We start from the raw sequence: 19,473 nt of genomic DNA, 5'->3' as shown, positions 1-19,473 counted from the left end.
CCTCTCTGTGCTCACAGTGCCAGGACCACGGCAGATGCTCAATAATATATGTGTTAAATGAACGGCATATGGTTCTTCAAGCTCCATTTTTTAATGTGGAACTATTTCATCTATAACACAAGCCACGCTGCACACCTCTGTCAACTACCTCCCAAATAACTGGCTTTTGGTTATTCCCCAAGCGTCCTCCAGGAAGAACCTACATTGACCACTGTGCCACACGTCTTGAGGGAGAAGAGGATGTTGACGTGGGTGCCGTTGGACACTCCTCGGCAGGAGGTGTTGGTCAGGAAGAGCTCCAGACCGCCAACCAGGTCCCTGGGGATGCTCACTTCAATGGTATTTGACCTGCACAACACGGGGACTGCGGCAGGAAGGGGGGTACTGTTAGAACTGGGAAATTTGAATTGGGAGAAGGGTAAGGACGGTGTCTAGGGGAAATAATTTTAACCTCACACAATTTGAGCTTTTTGTTTTATCCTTAAGAAAATCTATGAGGCTCAAAACAAGTTGGTGAATAAAACCAGGACTCCTAACTCCCAGGGTTGTGGTCTAATAATGATCCTCAAATAATTGTTCCCCGAATGAGGAAATATTGTGTTTGAGTTTCAATTCAACATTTATTTCAAAGTGTGGATAGCATAGTTCCACGAACTGAAACACCTAAAGGATTAACTTTTAGCACAAACACAATTTATTGGCAATACAGAAAAAGTACTGCTTTGATGTAGGCTTAAATTACATAACAGTACTGCTCTGACTTTACCATTAATTATGTCTCATAAAACAGAGGTAATAAAACAACGTTAGTGCACTTGGGAAAGAGTTCCAAATTGTCCTTGCATTGTTCAGTAAACCATAAATGCTGACTATAAATTCCACTTTAACTTAATATGAAAAAGATTGCTTTTCTTTGGTGTTCCTGTGTTCAGTTTTCCAGACTCTACAAATACCCGAAAAGGAATACTTATGGGTACTGTCAGAAAATATGTGAGGACAACATCAATATGGGAGGATATATCATAACAATAACACAGTATAAGGAAATCAGAGATAGGTGCTCATTAAATATTTGCTATGTGAATGAGTTAATATTCTGGACATAAATAACTAGATTTCCAGAAAATAGTTCTCAGAGAATTGTTGATGTTCACATTGTAATTGTAGGGAGACGAATCAGCTCCCTAGGGCTCTCAACTTAGTTTCACCACCCAATTATCTGTTAGAAAAGAGAGGAACTGCATCAGTGTCTTAGACTTCAAAATTAACTATTAGTTATACTGCTAATAATAGAAATTAGAGAAAAAAATCAAAAGTAAAAAGCAAAGGAAACTGATGGACCATCAATCCCATTTCTGGGTATTTATCCAAAAGAACTGAAAACAGGATCTCAAAGAGATATTTGCCCACTCATGGTCATAGCAGCATTATTTGCAATATCTAAAATGTAGAAGTAACTCAAGTGCCCATCAATGGATGAGCCCCTAAACAAAATGTAGTATATTAATACGGCAGAATATTATTCAGCTTTATGAAGAAAGGAAATCCTGTCATATGCCACATGGATGAACTTTGTGCTAAATGAAATGCTAAGTGAAATAAGTCAATCACAAAAGATACATAGTCACATGAGGTGTCTAAAGTAGTCAAACTTCATAGAAATAGAAAATATAACAGTGGTTGCCAGGGCAGGGGGTGGGGAGGGAGGAATGGGGGGAATTATTGTTTAATGGGTATTGAGTTTTAGTTTTGCAAGATAAAAACATTCTGGAAATCTGTTGCACAGCAATGTGAATATACTTACCACTACCGAACTATATATTTGAAATTGGTTTAGATGGTCAATTTTCTGTTGTATGTTTTTTTTGTACCAGAATTTTTTAAAAAGCAAAAGAAAATGAACTTTTTGGTAATGCTGTCTTAGAGAGCTTCTCTTTTGAATGATCCCAGAGTAAAGATGCAGAGATACACACTGTCGAAAGAGCTGATGCTCTACAAGATGGGAATATTAACACACTTGAGTGAAGAAGGCAGGGAGATTCACGGGGGAGAGCAGAGGTTGAGCGCATCCGTGTACTACCTTGGCATGTGTGGTTATCCTCAGACAGCACCAAGCCCCGGGGACATTCACACTGATAGCCCTTCTCAGACACAAGGCAAAGATGGCTGCAGCCACCATTGTTATTGTGGCATCCTTCAATGTCTGCAATAAAACCAAAAGAAAAGGGAGTGATCTTGCAGGCCTCTTTCCCAAGAATTGTGTTCTTGGGCTGGCACTTGGCATCAGGGAATATATTTGACTCATTGCAGTATCACTGGGGTCTAACCCAGTCACTGAGTCATGTAGGGAAGTCCACACAAAAAATGTTTATTAAATGTTATAGCTAGAAAGAGCAATCTTAGAACATCTAAAGCTCTAACCTCTTAAGCTGGTCATTTTGTAGAATGACCTTCAATCTGGATTTGTCTGTTTTTCTCATGGTTATACGACAGTTTTGGAGAGGAAGACCCAAAAGTCATTTCTTAGTTGCTGTAATCCACCCATTTTGAAATTTTATAGCATATGACTGATATAAAAGGGACTGACAGAATATAAATTCAACTAGACTAGAGAGACGTATCCATTATTGCCAGTTGGTTGGATTGCCAGACCCTCTCCTCAAATCTCTAGGAACAATAGCACTGGGATACGTGCCTTGGGCTGATAGCACACTTATAAAAATGAGGCCTGGATGACACACTCTCACATACTCTTTGTGACATTCCTCTCTTGAGGTGTTTTTTTAAAGTTTCCTTTAAAAAGCTTTGCATTTTGGGGTGCCTGGGTGGCTCCTTTGGTTAAGCGTCCGACTTCGGCTCAGGTCATGATCTCACGGTTTGTGAGTTTGAGCCCCGCGTCGGGCTCTGTGCTGACAGCTCGGAGCCTGGAGCCTGCTTCCAATTCTGTGTCTCCCTCTCTCTCTGCCCCTCCCCTGCTCATGCTCTGTCTCTCTCTGCCTCAAAAATAAATAAAACATGTAAAAAAAAAAAAAGCTTTGCATTTTCTTTCTCTTTCTCCTTCTCCTCCTCTATTTCCTTCTTCCTTTTCCTCCTCCTCCTTCCTCTTCCTTCTCTTCCTCTTCCTCTTCTTCTTTGTTAGTGGGCTTCATGCCCAGCATGGAGGCCAACATGGGCTTTAACTCACAACCCTGAGATCAAGACCTGAACTGAGATCCAGAGTCAGACACTTCACCAGCTGAGCCACCCAGGTGCCCCGAAAGTTTTGCATTTTCAAAAAGCATACTCAACCAAATGAACAAGAAAAAAATATTCAATTGTCAACTGAAGAAACTACCACACGATTTCATAGTTAGTTGGGAAAATTAATGACCTTTGTGGGCTCTAGACATTGTGAGGGGTCATCAAATTCCGGCATAAGTTTTACTGGCATGCAGTCACGCTCATTCATTTACCAATTGTCTGAGTGCTTTCTCACTACAGGGCAGACTTGAGTAGTTTCAACAGATTCCATATGATCCCCAGAGCCTAAAATACCTACTATTTGGTCTACACAGAAGTTTGCTGCCCCTGTTCTAGGGGTAAGATAAGTAAAGGGAATGCTTTCAAAGCATCTCAGATGCTCAAAGAAAGATAGAAACCGATTTCCAGTTATAGTTATAATTCTCAGTTCAATAACAGTTTAAAAAAACTAGTTCCTTGGAACATTAGTAAATTAACCTGGGATCAACCGATTTTTGTGAAACAAAGAATACAAATTTGCAGCGAATTAATCCTTGCAAAACTTAGGAAGTATTAGGCTATTACCTGTTTACAAATCTGGATACTTAAAAAGGATAAAAGTACTACTATTGGTTTTTGAAAGAGCTGAAAATGATATACAGCAATGTAGAAGGCAGCATAAAAATATACTAGAAAACGTTAAATCAACATTAATGGGATTTTTTTTTCTAAAAATGATCTTCCTTAAGTCAATTTAATTTCTCTGGGTCTCGATTTCAATATTTATAAAAGGGAAGGGTTGGACTAAATGTTCACTCAGGCTATTTGTAGGTCTAAAACTGCAAAGCACAAAGTAAGTTGAAATTCTATGTTGGCATAAAGGGTTTAAGTCTCTTATGAGGATATTCCAAATGTTTGGATACATCTGGCAGGTGGGATTGTGGGTCATTTTAGTTACCTTTCATTTATTCCTCTGTATTTATTTTCTTATATGAACATAATTTTCATAATAAACAAAACAATAAAAACTACATAAAATTAAAAAGAGGCTTTTATTTTAAAAAAGAAGATATAATTATTTAATGACTAAAGAAACAAATATGTTTGGACTATCAATAAGACTTAAGGGTTTCAAATATGCATCTTAATGCTAAAGTATACCTGATATATAAATTTTGTCTTCTCTTAAGATACTTTCAATCATGATTATTAGGTTTTAAAATTATATGAAGATTAACACTAATACTGCCAATAAAATGCTTGCAAATAATTACAAATGTTCCTCATGGAACATTTCATTAATATTTCAATATGCAAAGATTATTACATAAAATAATTAAGATTTAAAGAAGATTCAGGACATTACCCTTACTCAATAAAATTTAAAGTACATTTAGTCTTGTTATAAGTGACAGTAGCTTAATATTCTGGCTAATGGTCCCCCGGTTATTAATGCAAACTTGTTGCATAGAACAAAATGTAGGAACTAGGCATAATTTTTCCTTTCGGGATAATATTTTATTATGTTGAATATTACCAGAATAAAGTGAACTCTTATAAGCAGTGTTGTACCACAAATTCGATTTAGCCTCACAGACAAATCATAGGTCCTCTGTAAATAATAATTAAGCCATTGATCTCTTCATATAATCTGCAAAGAGGGTTTTTCTTTTTTTTCTTTTGGTCCCTCAACTCCCAATGGTATGAGATTCAGACTCAGTAAAGTGGAAGGGACGACATTTTAGTTGTGATAATTTACAAGGGCAAAGGTGTCTTAGAGAAAGAACATTACCTTAGTTTCATATCATTGTCAGAGTACACAACTGCCATTTCAACTATTTGACATAAATTACAAATTCTTTTTTATTACTTAATCATATAAAATGTACACAGCATTTCTGCTATTAACAATAGAGAATTTTAGTTATCTTCCCCAAAGTGTATTAATCTCCAGTAAATGCAAAGCATAGAGGGGGAAAAAAAAATGCCTGCATGTGAACCAGGTTCCCAAACTTCAAGATGGTAAGACTCACCTAATGGAACTTGGTAAAAACACAAACCCTAAGGCCCATCTCGCTCCCCTGAACCAAGGTTCCAGGAGAGAGGACTGGCAAGGGCCAGGTTTGAAAGCACCCGGGTGATTCTCCTCAGCAGGAATGTTTGAGAAACCCTGCTATAACTATCTCTATTATCTTCCTACTCCAACTATGCTCCTCTGCAGCAGAGGCGTCACCTAGAAGTTATTTAGAAATGTATTATCTTTGCCTGACCCCAGATCTACTGAATCACCATCTGCATTTTAACAAGATCCCAGGTGATTTACGGGCACATTAAAGCTTGAGAAATGCATAATACCCTATTTTTTCCCCCAAATTAAATGTGGCCCTTGGGGCACCTGGCTGGCTCAGTTGGTAGAGCCTGTGCCTCTTGACCTTGGGGTTGTAAATTACAGCCGCACGCTGAGGGTAGAATTTACTTAAAAAGAAAAAAAAAGTGGCCCTCTGCCTCTTGCAAAATACAACTGCCTTTATCTTGAAGATGAAATCAAAACCGAATTCTGCCTGCAACATGAAAGTCCCCAGTGACGGTGAACCCCTTTTGTCATTTCTTTACATAGCCCAAACTTGACTGTCTCCTAATGCTGGACAATTTCATGAACATCAATCAAAGAGTAAGCCAATGGTTTAGTCTGGGATCTTGATCTGAATCCCTTCTTACCCATTCTCACCTTCACACGTCTTGCCATCACTTCTTAGCACACGGCCAACCCCACAGTCACAGCGATACGAATTTTTCAGATTTACACAGATCTCACTGCAGCCACCATTGTTTTGCTCACATTCATTTTCATCTGTAGAAGAGAAACCACCCTGTTTACACACTGTTGAGCAGCTCAATCTTTTCCCAAGCCCCTTAGCAGAGTCTTCTCATCTTTTCAGAGCCTGTCCATACACCAATCCTTTGTTGTAATCCTCATAATCACTTCCATTAACCTGATGTCCTAAACCAGGTTATTTACCCATCTGCCCTCTGCTAGAACAGAAGGCACTTAGTTGTTGGCCAATTAATTCCCTTCTTTTTTTTTTATTTTTATTTATTTTTTTTTAATTTTTTTTTTCAACGTTTATTTATTTTTGGGACAGAGAGAGACAGAGCATGAACGGGGGAGGGGCAGAGAGAGAGGGAGACAGAATCGGAAACAGGCTCCAGGCTCTGAGCCATCAGCCCAGAGCCCAACGCGGGGCTCGAACTCACGGACCGCGAGATCGTGACCTGGCTGAAGTCGGACGCTTAACCGACTGCGCCACCCAGGCACCCCTAATTAATTCCCTTCTAAGAGCAAAACTGGGGAAATGAAGTTTCTTTTGTTACCTGGCCTCACCTATTTGTTTGTATTGGTGAATCTCACTTTTTCCAGTGAGTTCCTGAAGTTTAACTAAATAAATACAGACTTACAAATCAAACTGTGTTTTAAATACATCAAAGGAACTTGCAGTGCAGAAATGAATAGCTGATAAAAATTATGTGTGAGGCCATCTTCTGTTATAATATGAACAACTGCCCTTGAAGTCTATTTTAAATATTGGAATATTCCTATTCGGTACTTAAGCAATGACTGTTAACCTTTTTAAGAATCTGATAAAGGATAAGTGCTCTTGCTATAAAAAAAAAAAAAATGCACAGCTGCTTGCTATAAAAAATGCAAATGTCACTTCCCGTACTTCTACAAAGAAAGAGAAGCTTGGGAGATACATGTATCATGGCTTGGAGTTGGGGATAGGAGTTTGGGATTTGAACACCCACAGGGTGACAGATGGCATGGCCTTGGGCTCAGGAGAGGAGGTGAGCTGCAAATGAAACCCTGCTTAAATCCAGGACCCCAGAAAAGATATCCCCACAATGAAAGGGGGAGTAGAAGAACTTTGCCCTGAGGCCCACAGACACAGTAAGCAAGCTCTCTCTGAGGCCTCGGGGAGAGAAAAATCCTTCATAAACAACGCAAACCCCAAGTCAGGCTTTGCTATGGTTGAAGTATGAACTTATAATTCCCATGGAAAATGGGAATCTTGGAGCTGAGAAACTGGTATAAAATTTGGCCTGGACTGGCGAAACTTCTGTTGTGCATGACAGAAGCATTTGAAAAACTGCTCTGTAGTCAAACTTCCACAAACCAGGCAGTCAGAGGGGAGTTCCACAGAAACACAATTTCAACAGGTGGTGGTTTGCCACAAAACACTACACATGAGGAAATGATCCACGATGAGAATGGCTTGGCAAGATAACAAATGGAAGGCTCTGAACTGGAGATAACAGAATAATCCTGAAAAATCTGTAATGCAACGATCTAAAAAATTACTAAACAGATAAAAGAACGGATAGTAACCAAGATAAAAGAAGTATGCAAAAAGACAAAGTAGAATTGAAACTAAACAAATGCACAGAACTTGTAGAAATGAAAAATGTAGTGCATAAGATTAGACTCTTCACTGGGGCCACTACTGCCTGGCAAGTGGATGGTTAGAAGTGCCAGCTGCTTTCCTGGATGTGGCCATACTCTGTCCCAAGCCTGGACAGCTTACCTGGAGACTGATTTTTTTCTTTTTCTTTTTTCTCTTTTTATGCGAGACAGTAATACACTTCTGATTTAAACCATTGGTATTTGGGAGTTAACTGTCACTTACGGCCTTAGATGCTCTCTGCCCCAGCAATTCTACTTTTATGAGTATACTCTAGAGAAAATCTCACACATCGAGTAAGGGATCATTTTTATGTTAATTTTAAGAACAAAAACAATGGGGGTGCCTGGGTGGCTCAGTCGGTTAAGCGGCCGACTTCGGCTCAGGCCATGATCTCGCGGTCCGTGAGTTCTAGCCCTGCGTCGGGCTCTGTGCTGACAGCTCAGAGCCTGGAGCCTGCTTCAGATTCTGTGTCTCCCTCTCTCTTACCCTCCCCTGTTCATGCTCTGTCTCTCCCTGTCTTAAAAATAAATAAAAGTTAAAAAAAAATTTTTTTTTTAATTAAAAAAAATTTAAAGAAAAAGAACAAAAACAATGCTATATATTGTTATGGGTACATACATAAATAATAAAAGCATAAAAACAGGGACCAGAAGAACACACACTAGTTTCAAAACAGTGATTACTCCCAGAGGGTGAAAAGGGAAATGAAAAAGGAGATGGAGTGAGATGACTTCATTTGTATCTGTAAAATTTCATTAAAAAGAAAAAGGGGGCAGCTGGGTGGCTCAGTGGGTTAAGCATCTGACTCTTGATTTTGGCTCTGGTCATGATTTCACAGTTTGAAGGTTTCAGCCGGGCATGGGGATCTGTGCTCACAGCACGGAGCCTGCTTGGGATTCTCTCTCTCTCTCTCTCTCTTTCTCTCTCTTTCTGTCCTTACTCTGCTCTTGTGCACTCTCTCTCAAAATGAATACACATCAAAAAAAAAAAAAAGATTTACTTTTTAAAAAATTCTTATTTATTTTTGAGACAGAGAGACAGAGAAAGAGAGACAGAGCATGAGTTGGGTAGGGGCAGAGAGAGAGAGAGAGAGAGACAGAATCTGAAGCAGCTCCAGGCTCCAAGCTGTCAGCACAGGGCCTGATGCGGGGCTTGAATTCACAAGCTGAGAGATCATGACCTGAGCTGAAGTTGGATGCTTAGCTGACTGAGCCACCCAGGTGCCCCACAAAAGATTTACTTAAAAAAAAAAAAAGAAAAGTGGAAGAAAAAATGAACTATAGTTAAATCTGGGTACATGAATTATATTATTTTATCATTCTGGCCAATAATCCTGTTGTATTATTTTCTTTTACACTTTTCTTGGGCTAAAAAATTAACATAATTTAAAATAATAATTAAAATTATATATATTTTTTAAAATAAAGGAAAACTTACATTAACACAAAACTTTGCCTTTAATTTCAGGGAATTCATGACAGACTTTGAATAGGAACGGAGTTGATTTCCCTACACACTGCTAGGCAAAGATGTCCAACATAAATTGCTAACCAAGAGATGTGTACAATATGCAGCCTTTGGTGTAAAAAAAGGGCAGTAAATAAACATACATATTTACATTTTTTATATCTGCCTGAAGAAATCTTGGGAGCATACATCAGAAAATATTACAAGAGTTTACCTGAGATGGGGTTGGAGAAGGGACAAATGGGACAAATGGAGGACAGAGAGCTAGACATTTCATTGTATACCATTCAAGCTGTTCAATTTGGGACCCATCTAATTATCTTATCTATTCAAATGTTATATTAAAACAAAAGCTGAGGGGCGCCTGGGTGGCTCAGTCAGCTGGTGCTGACAGCTCAGAGCTGGGAGCCTGCTTCAGATTCTGTGTCTCCCTCTCTCTCTGCCTCTCCCCTGTTTGCACTCTCTCTCTCTCTCTCAAAAATAAACACTAAAAAAAAAAAAAAAAAGCTGAGTAATGAAACAAAGCCTGTCTTAAAATGAAGCCAAATATTTCCCAAGCACATCGTGTGTGTGTGTGTGTGTGTGTGTGTGTGTGTGTGTGTGTGTGTGTGTGACAGAGAGGGGGTTAGGGAAGGAAGTTAGGGAAGATTACGGGAACAATCGTCTCCTATATCCCAAACCTTTTAGCATTAAATCACACGAAGTCCATCATGCAAGATCCCTAAGAGCTGGCACAGGAGGGCATAAACATACTCCATGGGGTTGTCAGTGGGGTTCATTAAGGAGGCTGAAGAACATAAACTTTTCTACAATAAGAATCTTTTTATATTCCTTTCAACTTAATCCCTGTTCCATTTGACCTGTTACTGTTCTTGAAAAGGCAGGTGTGGGCCAGTGTTCCCTTTCTCTCTGGGTGTGTTTTAAGTGCTTATTTATTTTTGAGAGAGAGAGAGAGAGAGAGAGAGAGATCATGAGCTGGGGAGGGGCAGAGAGAGAGGGAGACAGAGAGAATCCTATGCAGGCTCCACACTCTCATTGAAAAGCCAGACGCAGGGCTCGAACCCATGAACCATGAGATCAGGGCCTGAGCTGAAATCAAGAGTCGGTGACTTAACCAACTGAGCCACCCAGTTGTCCCTGGATGTGTTTTAAACCTATTTGAGTCTGAATACCTTAATGGGAAACTAATGTTATGAGTCATAACATTAATGGGAAAAGATATGATCTTCAGTCTTGGGTTTTTAAACTCTATTTTGTTCCAGTTACAGACAAAAACTGAGTGTAAGTAGACAACTCTAGATTTCCTAGAAAATTATCTGACTCCCATTTCTTGCTACTCAGAGAAACCAAAATTATGTTAGTGCAGCTATAGGAGTATGTTCTTAGATAATCCTAGAGCAAAGCCATCTGACAGAAATACAAAGCAAGCCACGTAAGTAATTTAACACTTTCTAGCAGTCACATTAAAAAAATTCTAAGAACACATTTCATTTAATCCAATATGTCTAAAATATTTCCTCTAAATATAAAATCAATTTTAAAATTATTGAGATATTTAAAATTTTTTTTGAATGAATCTAGTGTGTATTTTATACTTACAGCATATCTCAATTTGGATGCTAAATTTTCTTTTCCCTTCCCTTCCCTTCCCTTCCCTTCCCTTCCCTTCCCTTCCCTTCCCTTCCCTTCCCTTCCCTTCCCTTCCCTTCCCTTCCCTTCCCTTCCCTTCCCTTCCCTTCCCTTCCCTTCCCTTCCCTTCCCTTCCCTTCCCTTCCCTTCCCTTCCCTTCCCTTCCCTTCCCTTCCCTTCCCTTCCCTTCCCTTCCCTTCCCTTCCCTTCCCTTCCCTTCCTTTCCTTTCCTTTCCTTTCCTCTTCTTTTTTAGTAGGCTATATGCTGGGCATAGAACTGGAGCTTGAACTCACAACCCTAAGATCAAGACCTGAGCTGAGATCAAGAGTCGGATTCTCAGCCGACTGAGACACCCAGGCTCCCTGGTTGCTAACTTTTCATTGAATTACTTGGTTGGGGAGTCCCTGGGCGGCTCAGGTGGCTAAGCGGCCGACTCTTGACTTCAGCTCAGGTCATGTCATGGGATTGTTGTGTGCTCACACTGCTGAGCCTGCTTGGGATTCTCTCTCTCCCTCTCTCAATCTATCTTCCCCTGCTCACTCTCTCTCCCTCTCTCTCCTTCTCTCAAACAAATAAATAAACATTAAAAAAAGAGAAATACTTGGTTGGCATTTAGAGTCATAAAATTTACTGTTGGTTACTCAAGTTGTCCCAAACATTTTCGGTTTTCCAATGACTGAATAAAATATCACTTAAAAAAATTTTTTTTAACATTTGTTTTTGAGAAAGAAAGAGACAGAGAGAGAGAATGGGGAGGGGCAGAGAGGGAGACAGAGGATCTGAAGCAGGCTCTGTGTTGTGAGTGCAGAGCCTGATGCGGTCTTGAACTCATGAACTGCAAGATCATGACCAGGGCCGAAATCAAGAGTCAGTCGCGTAACCAATGGAGTCACCCAGACATCCCTCAAGTATCAGTTTTTAAATTAAAATTAGGTAAACTTCAAATTTAGTTTTTCTTTTTTTTTTAATTTTTTTTTCAACGTTTTATTTATTTTTGGGACAGAGAGAGACAGAGCATGAACGGGGGAGGGGCAGAGAGAGAGGGAGACACAGAATCGGAAACAGGCTCCAGGCTCTGAGCCATCAGCCCAGAGCCTGACGCGGGGCTCGACCTCACGGACCACGAGATCGTGACCTGGCTGAAGTCGGACGCTTAACCGACTGCGCCACCCAGGCGCCCCAAAATTTAGTTTTTCAATCACACTAGCCACATTTCTTTTTTTAAATTTTTTATTTTTTTAAATGTTTATTTATCTTTGAGAGACAGAGAGAGCATGAGTGGGGGAGAAGCAGGGCGAGAGAGGGACACAGAATCCGAAGCAGGCTCCAGGCTCTGAGTTGTCAGCGCAGAGCTGGATGCGAGGCTCAAACCCACGAACTGTGAGACCATGATCTGAGCCAAAGTCAGATGCATAACTGAATGAGCCACCCAAGGGCCCCCACACTGGCCACATATCAAGAGCTCCACAGCCACACATGGGTAGGGGCTGCTGTATTGGACAGTGTGAGTCTAGACTGTTCCTCCACAGGTATAAATTTGGTTTGAGGGTTTAGTCACAAACTAAAAAGGCAAATACTGTTCTAAGGGTTTAGAGACACAAACTAGAAAAATGACAGTCAGGAAGTTTTTGATTTGCCTTTTGATGTGAATGGCCTATTTCCACCTCACAATTAGTTTCTTACCGAAGCATGTCTGCCTGTCAGGGCCTAGCACAGTTCCCGGAGAGCACGTGCATTCACTGGTGTCCAAGCAGCTGCCATGGCAGTCCTCATCACAGATGTCATAAAAATCTGTGGAAAGATAAGGTCGACCTTTCATGAGGGGTTAAGGACCAGAGGACACTCATTCATGAGAAAGCCTCGTGGGTTCAATCATGAGGTAGGAGCTCTTGGCCAACATTGAGAGTTCTCATAGTTCAGGGTTTATGTAACCCAATGGACAGAGATACTGCCCGGGGACATCTGTCATTTAGATCAATGGTTCCCAACTTCAGATCCACAGGTGATAGTTTCTGCAAATCTAAAACCTCACCAAATACGAGCTGTAGATTAAATAAGTGTTATGCCCTATTCTTCTATGTATTTTATTTATTTAAAAAGACTTTTTAAAAACATTTATTTATTTTTGAGGCACAGAGAGAGACAGAGCATAAGTGGGGGAGGTGCAGAGAGAGAGGGAGACACAATCCGAAGCAGGCTCCAGGCTCTGAGCTATCAGATAGAGCCCAATGTGGGGCTTGAACCCATGAACCGTAAGATCATGACCTGAGCCAAAGTTGGACGCTTGACTGAGCCACCCAGACACCCCTGTACTCTATTTTTTAAATGCATACAGATTTTTTTTTTTTAAGTGTCTGACTTCGGCTCAGGTCATGATCTCACAGCTTATGAGTTCAAGCCCCACTTCGGGCTCTGTGCTGACAGCTCAGAGCCTGGAGCCTGCTTCGGATTCTCAGTCTCCCTCTCTCTCTGCCCCTCCCTTGCTCGTGCTTTGTCTCTCTCTGTCTCAAAAATAAATAAACATTAAAAAATTTTTAAATGCATGCAGATTTTGATGGGATTAATAACACAAACATTTGTTTTAAAATACTACTGATCTCAAGCAGGTTTTTCCCATTACATATCATTTAAAAAAATCAATGGATACTAAGCACAGTACTACCTTATGGATGTCTGATATATATCTTAAAAAAGGGTTCTCCATTCTCAAAAAGGTTAGAAATCCACTATTGAAATAACCCAAGTCAATATTTCATTTTCTAATGTTTTGTTTGAGTGGAACAAAGGCAAAATAAAAAAGAACCGATCAAAGTCGTAATTCCTTTCCCTTTCTGTTTCTTCAGGACATCTTCAGAAATCTAAGAACAGATCACAGAAATCACAATCTGAAGTTACCTGTGACTCTAAATCAATGTTATTTAGACTCTGAGATACTACGATAGCTCAATTTCATACAGCATTTTTCTGATGCCATCTCTGGCCCTCATAGGGGAGGAAAAGAGCACAGAGAAGGTACTCACGACCACAGTAGGCATGAAAGCAGACACTGGGCTTGGTCAGACGATATACATAGTAGCCACCCGGACAAGCCTTGACCTCCACCGTGGTGTTCCAGAGGCAGCAGTTCCCACTGAAGCTTGCACAGGCCTGGCGTTGCACGATGCCATCACCTTCTAGAGGGTGGCTACCATTGAGCCAGACAGGTGCATGGGTTCCGCAATGGTTTTCAGGTATGCAGAAGGTGGGCATGGCATCCCCTGCCATGCCTGTGAAGCGATACCACTCCCCATCCACGTGGTTGTCACATAGAGGGGCGCCTTGAGACTCATCGAACTGGTGGTCGGTGTTCCTCCATGGCTCATTCAAACTGATGTAAGCAGAGCAGGGATCTAGGGCTGGGGATGAAACAGACACCTCAGAGGCAGGCACCTTGTGGTGTTTCCGATTACAATGGCGAAAGCTTGAGTCCACCTACTTCATCTTACATTTTGGCTTTTGGGGGGGGGGGGAGGGGCTTAAGAAAGAAATAATCTAAAAGCCCAAACAGTAGCTGTTTAAGATGCCTCAAGTTGACTTAAACATATTTTATAATGCCTGCTGCAAAAATTATTTCAAATCTATTTATGGTTTAGTGTTAGTGTTGGACTCAACTTTTTATCCAGAGTAATCATTTGATAGAAGGGTAGTTGTTCAGATCAAGGGAGTTTAGGATTATAGTTTCACTGAACTCTGTTCAAGTCAGACAATATTTTGAGTATTGTGTTCACCTAGAGGCTATATTATATGAAAGTATGGACAAATCTGGGGTCCAGTGACCAGACTCGGAAGGGAACCTAAAAATTACCAACTGGGGAAGAAGCAGAGAACTATACTTTGGAGAAAAAAAGATTGAAGAGTATGCATCAGTTTTCACAAATGTAGGTATTCTGTTATTAGAGCAAGAGCAGACTATTGCAGGGAGGGATTTTAGTTCAGCTATGGACTAATGGAGAGGCCGTATCTCAGTGTTGTAAGCTTTTCATCTAAGACATTTAAACAAAGTATTTGGATGGTCATTTGTAAGCAAGACTGTGAATGACATTTTGCACTGCTGGAAAGTTTGACTTGTGAATAAAGGTGCACAGCTCATCCCGCTGAAAAGGAAAATGCCTCTGGCACAAATCCACTGTTTTGAAATACACAGTACACTGACAAGTAATCAGCAAAGATATTCTCAAAGGGAATGTTGGCATATATTGAAAACTTATTGAAAATAGGAACTTTTTGTGTATAAACAATGAGCTACGGCATCATCCTACAGCCAAATTTCTCAAGCATGCCTTTGTAGTGCATAAATCACATGGACAAACATCTCATCAAAAATATTTTAATGACTCAAGACACCAATATCCTCTATATTGTCACTGCTTCCCTCAACTTCAAGGAAACATGGAATGAATATAGGCAAATTGTCTTTATGAAGAATCTATAAAACCAAGAAATTCTAGAAAGGAATACCAGCCAGAGAGTACTACTATCCTTTGTAATGCACATGAGGCCAACTTACCTGACATTGTAGTCAGGGAATTCACATTAAGACCAATGCGCTTTGTAGACAGAAATTCAGTTTTAGCAAATACTGCACAATAATTAACTGTGGATGGACCATGATCATAAAGTTTAAGTTGTCTAGAAAATATTTTGAATTTTCTAAGTCTACTTTTGAACTCCAATTTTCTCTCTAAATTCAGTCACATGTAGAGGAGGCTGTAGCCTAGTGCTAATGGCCCCAAAGAGAATATGAAATTTTGCGAGAGGAAGTAAGGCTATTGCACTTTCTGGAAATAACACATTTGCAGAGTTGCACATGGCAGGAGCCTCTCTCTCTCTTTTAAAATGTGCCTGAGATATTCCAGCTGCGCCTTAGACCGTATGCGATGTCACTTGAGGGCAGGAAATGTCCTCATACAGACTCTCTCCCCTCTCAAAAGGGAAAAATTCCCTCATCTGCTCTCCCAGCTGTGATTCTCTTAAGAAGCAAGGTTTCCAGGGCAATTTTGCAGGTGATTATAAATTCATAGAAATATTTGGTTGATCTCCTTGGCTCTAATTTTATAAGAAATGGTTAGGTACTCAACTTTTAATGGCTTTTGCAGAAATTCCTAAACCTCCCTCAACAACTATTTCATGATTTATAAAGTTTTCCCTTAAATTTAACTGTCATTTTTTGGTGTTATTTGTTAAAAGTTCACTTCCCCTCATTGAAGGGAACATACGGCACAAATAGGGGAAATTTACCGACTATGTTCTGTAAAATAAATATATTTTTAAGTTACCCATGCAATATTTTCTAACATTAAATACACCCATTCCTCTCCACTCCTTAGATCCTTTAATAATCTGGCCACTGGTGTGAATTCCTGTTTTCAGTCTCTCAGTGTGGAGTCTGGCATTCAGTATTATGCATGCTGCATCCTAAATTGCTGATGTATACACTCCTTAAATGGGAGACCTTCAAAACGAACAATTCCATCGGTTCCTTGCAAAGTTGAGTCCCGGGCCAGCCCTGCCAGGAAGGTCCTCCGTCTTGGCCAGGATTCCTGCCTGAGGTCCCCCATCCGCGGACCCCCGTCTGGGATGCACGGAAGCTTGTGTGTCCCCAGGGCTGGCACCTCACGGGGGCCAAGTGCAGACAGCAAAGTCAGCCAGCGTCCCCACCCTTCCATCTCCAGCCCTCCAGGTGGGGGGGATGCCACCCCTCGGACTGGGTCCAGGCGCCCCCAGTGTCCTTCCTTCCGTCTCCGGTCCTCCCAGTTCCTACTCTTCCCCTGTACTTCCTGCACTCTCACTTCCTCTCTTTTCCCTCCCCTCCTTTTTTTCTTTCACTTCCCCTCTCCTATAGGGGAAGACCCTCCCTCGGGGCTCCCCAGCTCCCAAAGTCGTTAATTCATTAATTCATTCATTCATTCATTCATTCATTCATTCATTCATTCATTCATTCATTCTTTTTAATTCTCAAGTTAGTTAACATACAGTGTAGTCTTGGCTTTAGGAGTAGAACCCAGTGATTCATCACTTCCATACAGAAGCCGGTGCTCATCCCAACAAGTGCCCTCCTTAAAGCCCATCACCCATTTATCCCACCCTCCACCCCCATCAACCCTCAGTTTGTTCTGTTTTTAAGAGACTGTTATGGTTTGCCTCCCTTTATTTATCTCGCTTTTGGCATCGAGTCAAAGTTCTAGAAGGGCTGCAATAAATAAATTAAAAAAAAACAAAAGATCTGGGAAGAGAGAAGATGTATGATGGGTGGGAACAAGAGGTATTGGAGAGTAAGCAGTAAAGAATGGGAAGAAAGGCAAACAGAAGCTTCCGGGTGGTGGAGGCTACTTTTGCTGGGGCAAGTCTTGGTTAGTTATTGGCAGAAGATACGGGTGATTAAACCTAGCTCAAGTCTATCTTTTTCTAATAGACTATTTTTTAAGAACAATATTAGATTTAGGGAACAATTGAGAAAATAGTACAAAGAGTTTCCATATACTCTGTGCCCAGTTTCCCCTATTATGAAACATTGTACGTTAGTTGCAGGTACCTTTTCCACAGTTAATGATCCGAAGGTGATACATTATTATTAACTCAAGTCCATAGTTTAGATTTCCTTAATTTTTGCCTTTGTCTTTATTCTAGGATCCCATCCAGGATACCACATTACCTTAATTTTCACATCTCCTTGGGGTCTCAAGCCTATTTTTAATGTGCATCCTTAAAGGTGCTAGAGTAAGACCTGAGTTACCCTGAAGAAATAAATCGGGGTCAATTAAACAGAGCTACTCAAAAGTGCCAAGCAGGATGGCTCTGTCCATCTCGATCTCCTCTTACTCTCTCTTCCAATTAGAACTTAAATTCTATTGGAAAAAGGAGAAATGTGTTAGTAACTGGAACTGAAACTTTGTTTTGCCTCGTTGGCCAGTCTTGTGCCAAGCCTGAGAAGGGAGAGAGTTTATGATTCACTCAGTCTATGCAAAAAGTTCTTATTTACAGATGTCTAGACTGAGAAGTTCAATTTATCCAGATCTGTGCCTTTCGTGGGGATAGAGCTTTCATTCAGTCCCTTGAATTCATTAAAAACAAAACAAAACAAAACAAAAAAACCAATCAACCAACCAACCAAAAAAAACCCCCTCTATCCTCAACTCTAAAGATTATTATTTTTTTTTCACTCTTAAAGTTGGAATTCTACAAGTGCCTATAATATAAAGAAGTTAGAATTCTTTTTACATGTACTCCAAGAAATATTTAGCTTGTGGAAAGCTGTTGGTTGTGGCAAATCCATGGAAATTCTGGATGCCTGGGCAAGAGGCTAACTGGAACATGAAACAGAAATTCTTTGAAAATGTATCTATCATAGGTTATCATACATTTTCTTATACTATTCTAGAACCAGTATTTAAGATATTGGAACCTAGTTCTTAATTATCTGTTCATAATAGCAAATTCCTATATCAAAAAGTGCGTTGTGCCAAGTATGTGACACAAGACTCACCCATTGGTGATGCAGGTGTGATGGTGAGAAAGACGCAGGTGAGAAGCAGGAATTGAGACATCTTCTAGACCAGCCACCGCAACAGACTGGAAATCCTCTTAATTCCAGTTGTCCTTCGTCTCTTCTTTTTCAAGCAGTTTTTGAAAAAGGTCACTAGGCTCTTACGAAAAAAGACTTTACAGTACTGGTTGGGGCTTTATCAGAGGAAGAGGATGAGTGGGATAAGGTGTCCATTGTTCTGGCCTTGACCCCAGATAGAAGCACTGCTTTACGCTGTCAACAGGGTTATTGATGTTTTTCTTCAGTGGGGGAGAAAGCCCGTCACAATCCCTCATCCTCCTATTGTTTTCTCTCAAGAATTCCCTGCACCAAGGCCTCCGGTATCTTATCCAGAAGGGAACCTAAGTGAGGGACATCCCCTTGTGTCAAAATCTTGTTTTGTGACTTCTAGGAATTAATTTCATGGTGTTGCAGCCGTGCCATTCATTGCTTATGAAATGAGAATGGGATAAAGCCAAATTGTTGGCACTGGTCATTAGGAAACGTCTTGGTCAGATGGTGAAGGAGTTTATAAAGGCACACGAAAAAGTAGTAAGGAGACGTGTGGATTAGGGACAACATTCTCTTGAAGCAAGCTCCTAAGTGTGCTTTATTATGGTCTTTGGTCTCAAAACTTCCTAAAAAGAAGGTTTAAGTTGTGTTGTTACCAATTCCAGCAGCAACACCTCAGTTTTCATAGTGTCTTTCTGTTCCAAATTAAAATGGTTTAGGGTTCCTTATTTTACTAATTCTCACACGAAGAGGTAGAGGCTTCAAATTCGGAATGACTCACTCATTAAAAGTAACAACACCGAAAGTGACGCTTACTAGAATTTCATTTTTAGACAAAAGAGGCAAAATGAAGGGACCTGCATATTATGTGTCCCCAGACAACCTTTGGTAATTACAGGTCCAGAGTCTGCCAGCTCCCTGATGTTCTACAGTGTGTGGACACCTGGGACTTGGCAAGCACTAGTACGGGAGATAAGGTAAAGGGAGGAGAAAGAGAAGGGTAGAGGACAAGTTTTTATTTTATTTTTTTACCATTTAAAACAATGTTTATTTATTTATTTGGCGGGGGGGGGGGGGGGAGGGAAGGGGCAGAGAGAAAGGGAGAAAGAGAATCCCAAGCAGGC

The 19,473-nt window shown here is 40.5% G+C and overlaps 1 protein-coding gene across 1 annotated transcript in view; it reads right to left on the bottom strand.

Annotated features, from left to right (window-relative positions):
• Positions 1–19,343, bottom strand: part of OIT3 (oncoprotein induced transcript 3) — a 31,976-nt gene extending 12,633 nt beyond the window's left edge. Inside the window, exons 1-6 of the mRNA XM_025918358.2 lie at positions 18,299–19,343; positions 13,797–14,171; positions 12,460–12,567; positions 5,948–6,070; positions 2,081–2,203; positions 204–364 (exon numbers count right to left, since the gene is read on the bottom strand). Of these exons, the coding sequence (XP_025774143.1) occupies positions 204–364; positions 2,081–2,203; positions 5,948–6,070; positions 12,460–12,567; positions 13,797–14,171; positions 18,299–18,359 (951 nt within the window). The 5' untranslated portion in view covers positions 18,360–19,343. The remainder of the gene's footprint in view (positions 1–203; positions 365–2,080; positions 2,204–5,947; positions 6,071–12,459; positions 12,568–13,796; positions 14,172–18,298) is intronic.
• Positions 19,344–19,473: the final 130 nt, after the last annotated feature.

The sequence above is a fragment of the Puma concolor genome, chromosome D2 (assembly GCF_028749965.1).
Source record: "Puma concolor isolate L17-30 chromosome D2, mPumCon1.1.hap2, whole genome shotgun sequence".
Classification (NCBI taxonomy): Eukaryota; Metazoa; Chordata; class Mammalia; order Carnivora; family Felidae; genus Puma; species Puma concolor.
This window is presented reverse-complemented; position numbering and strand designations above follow the sequence as displayed.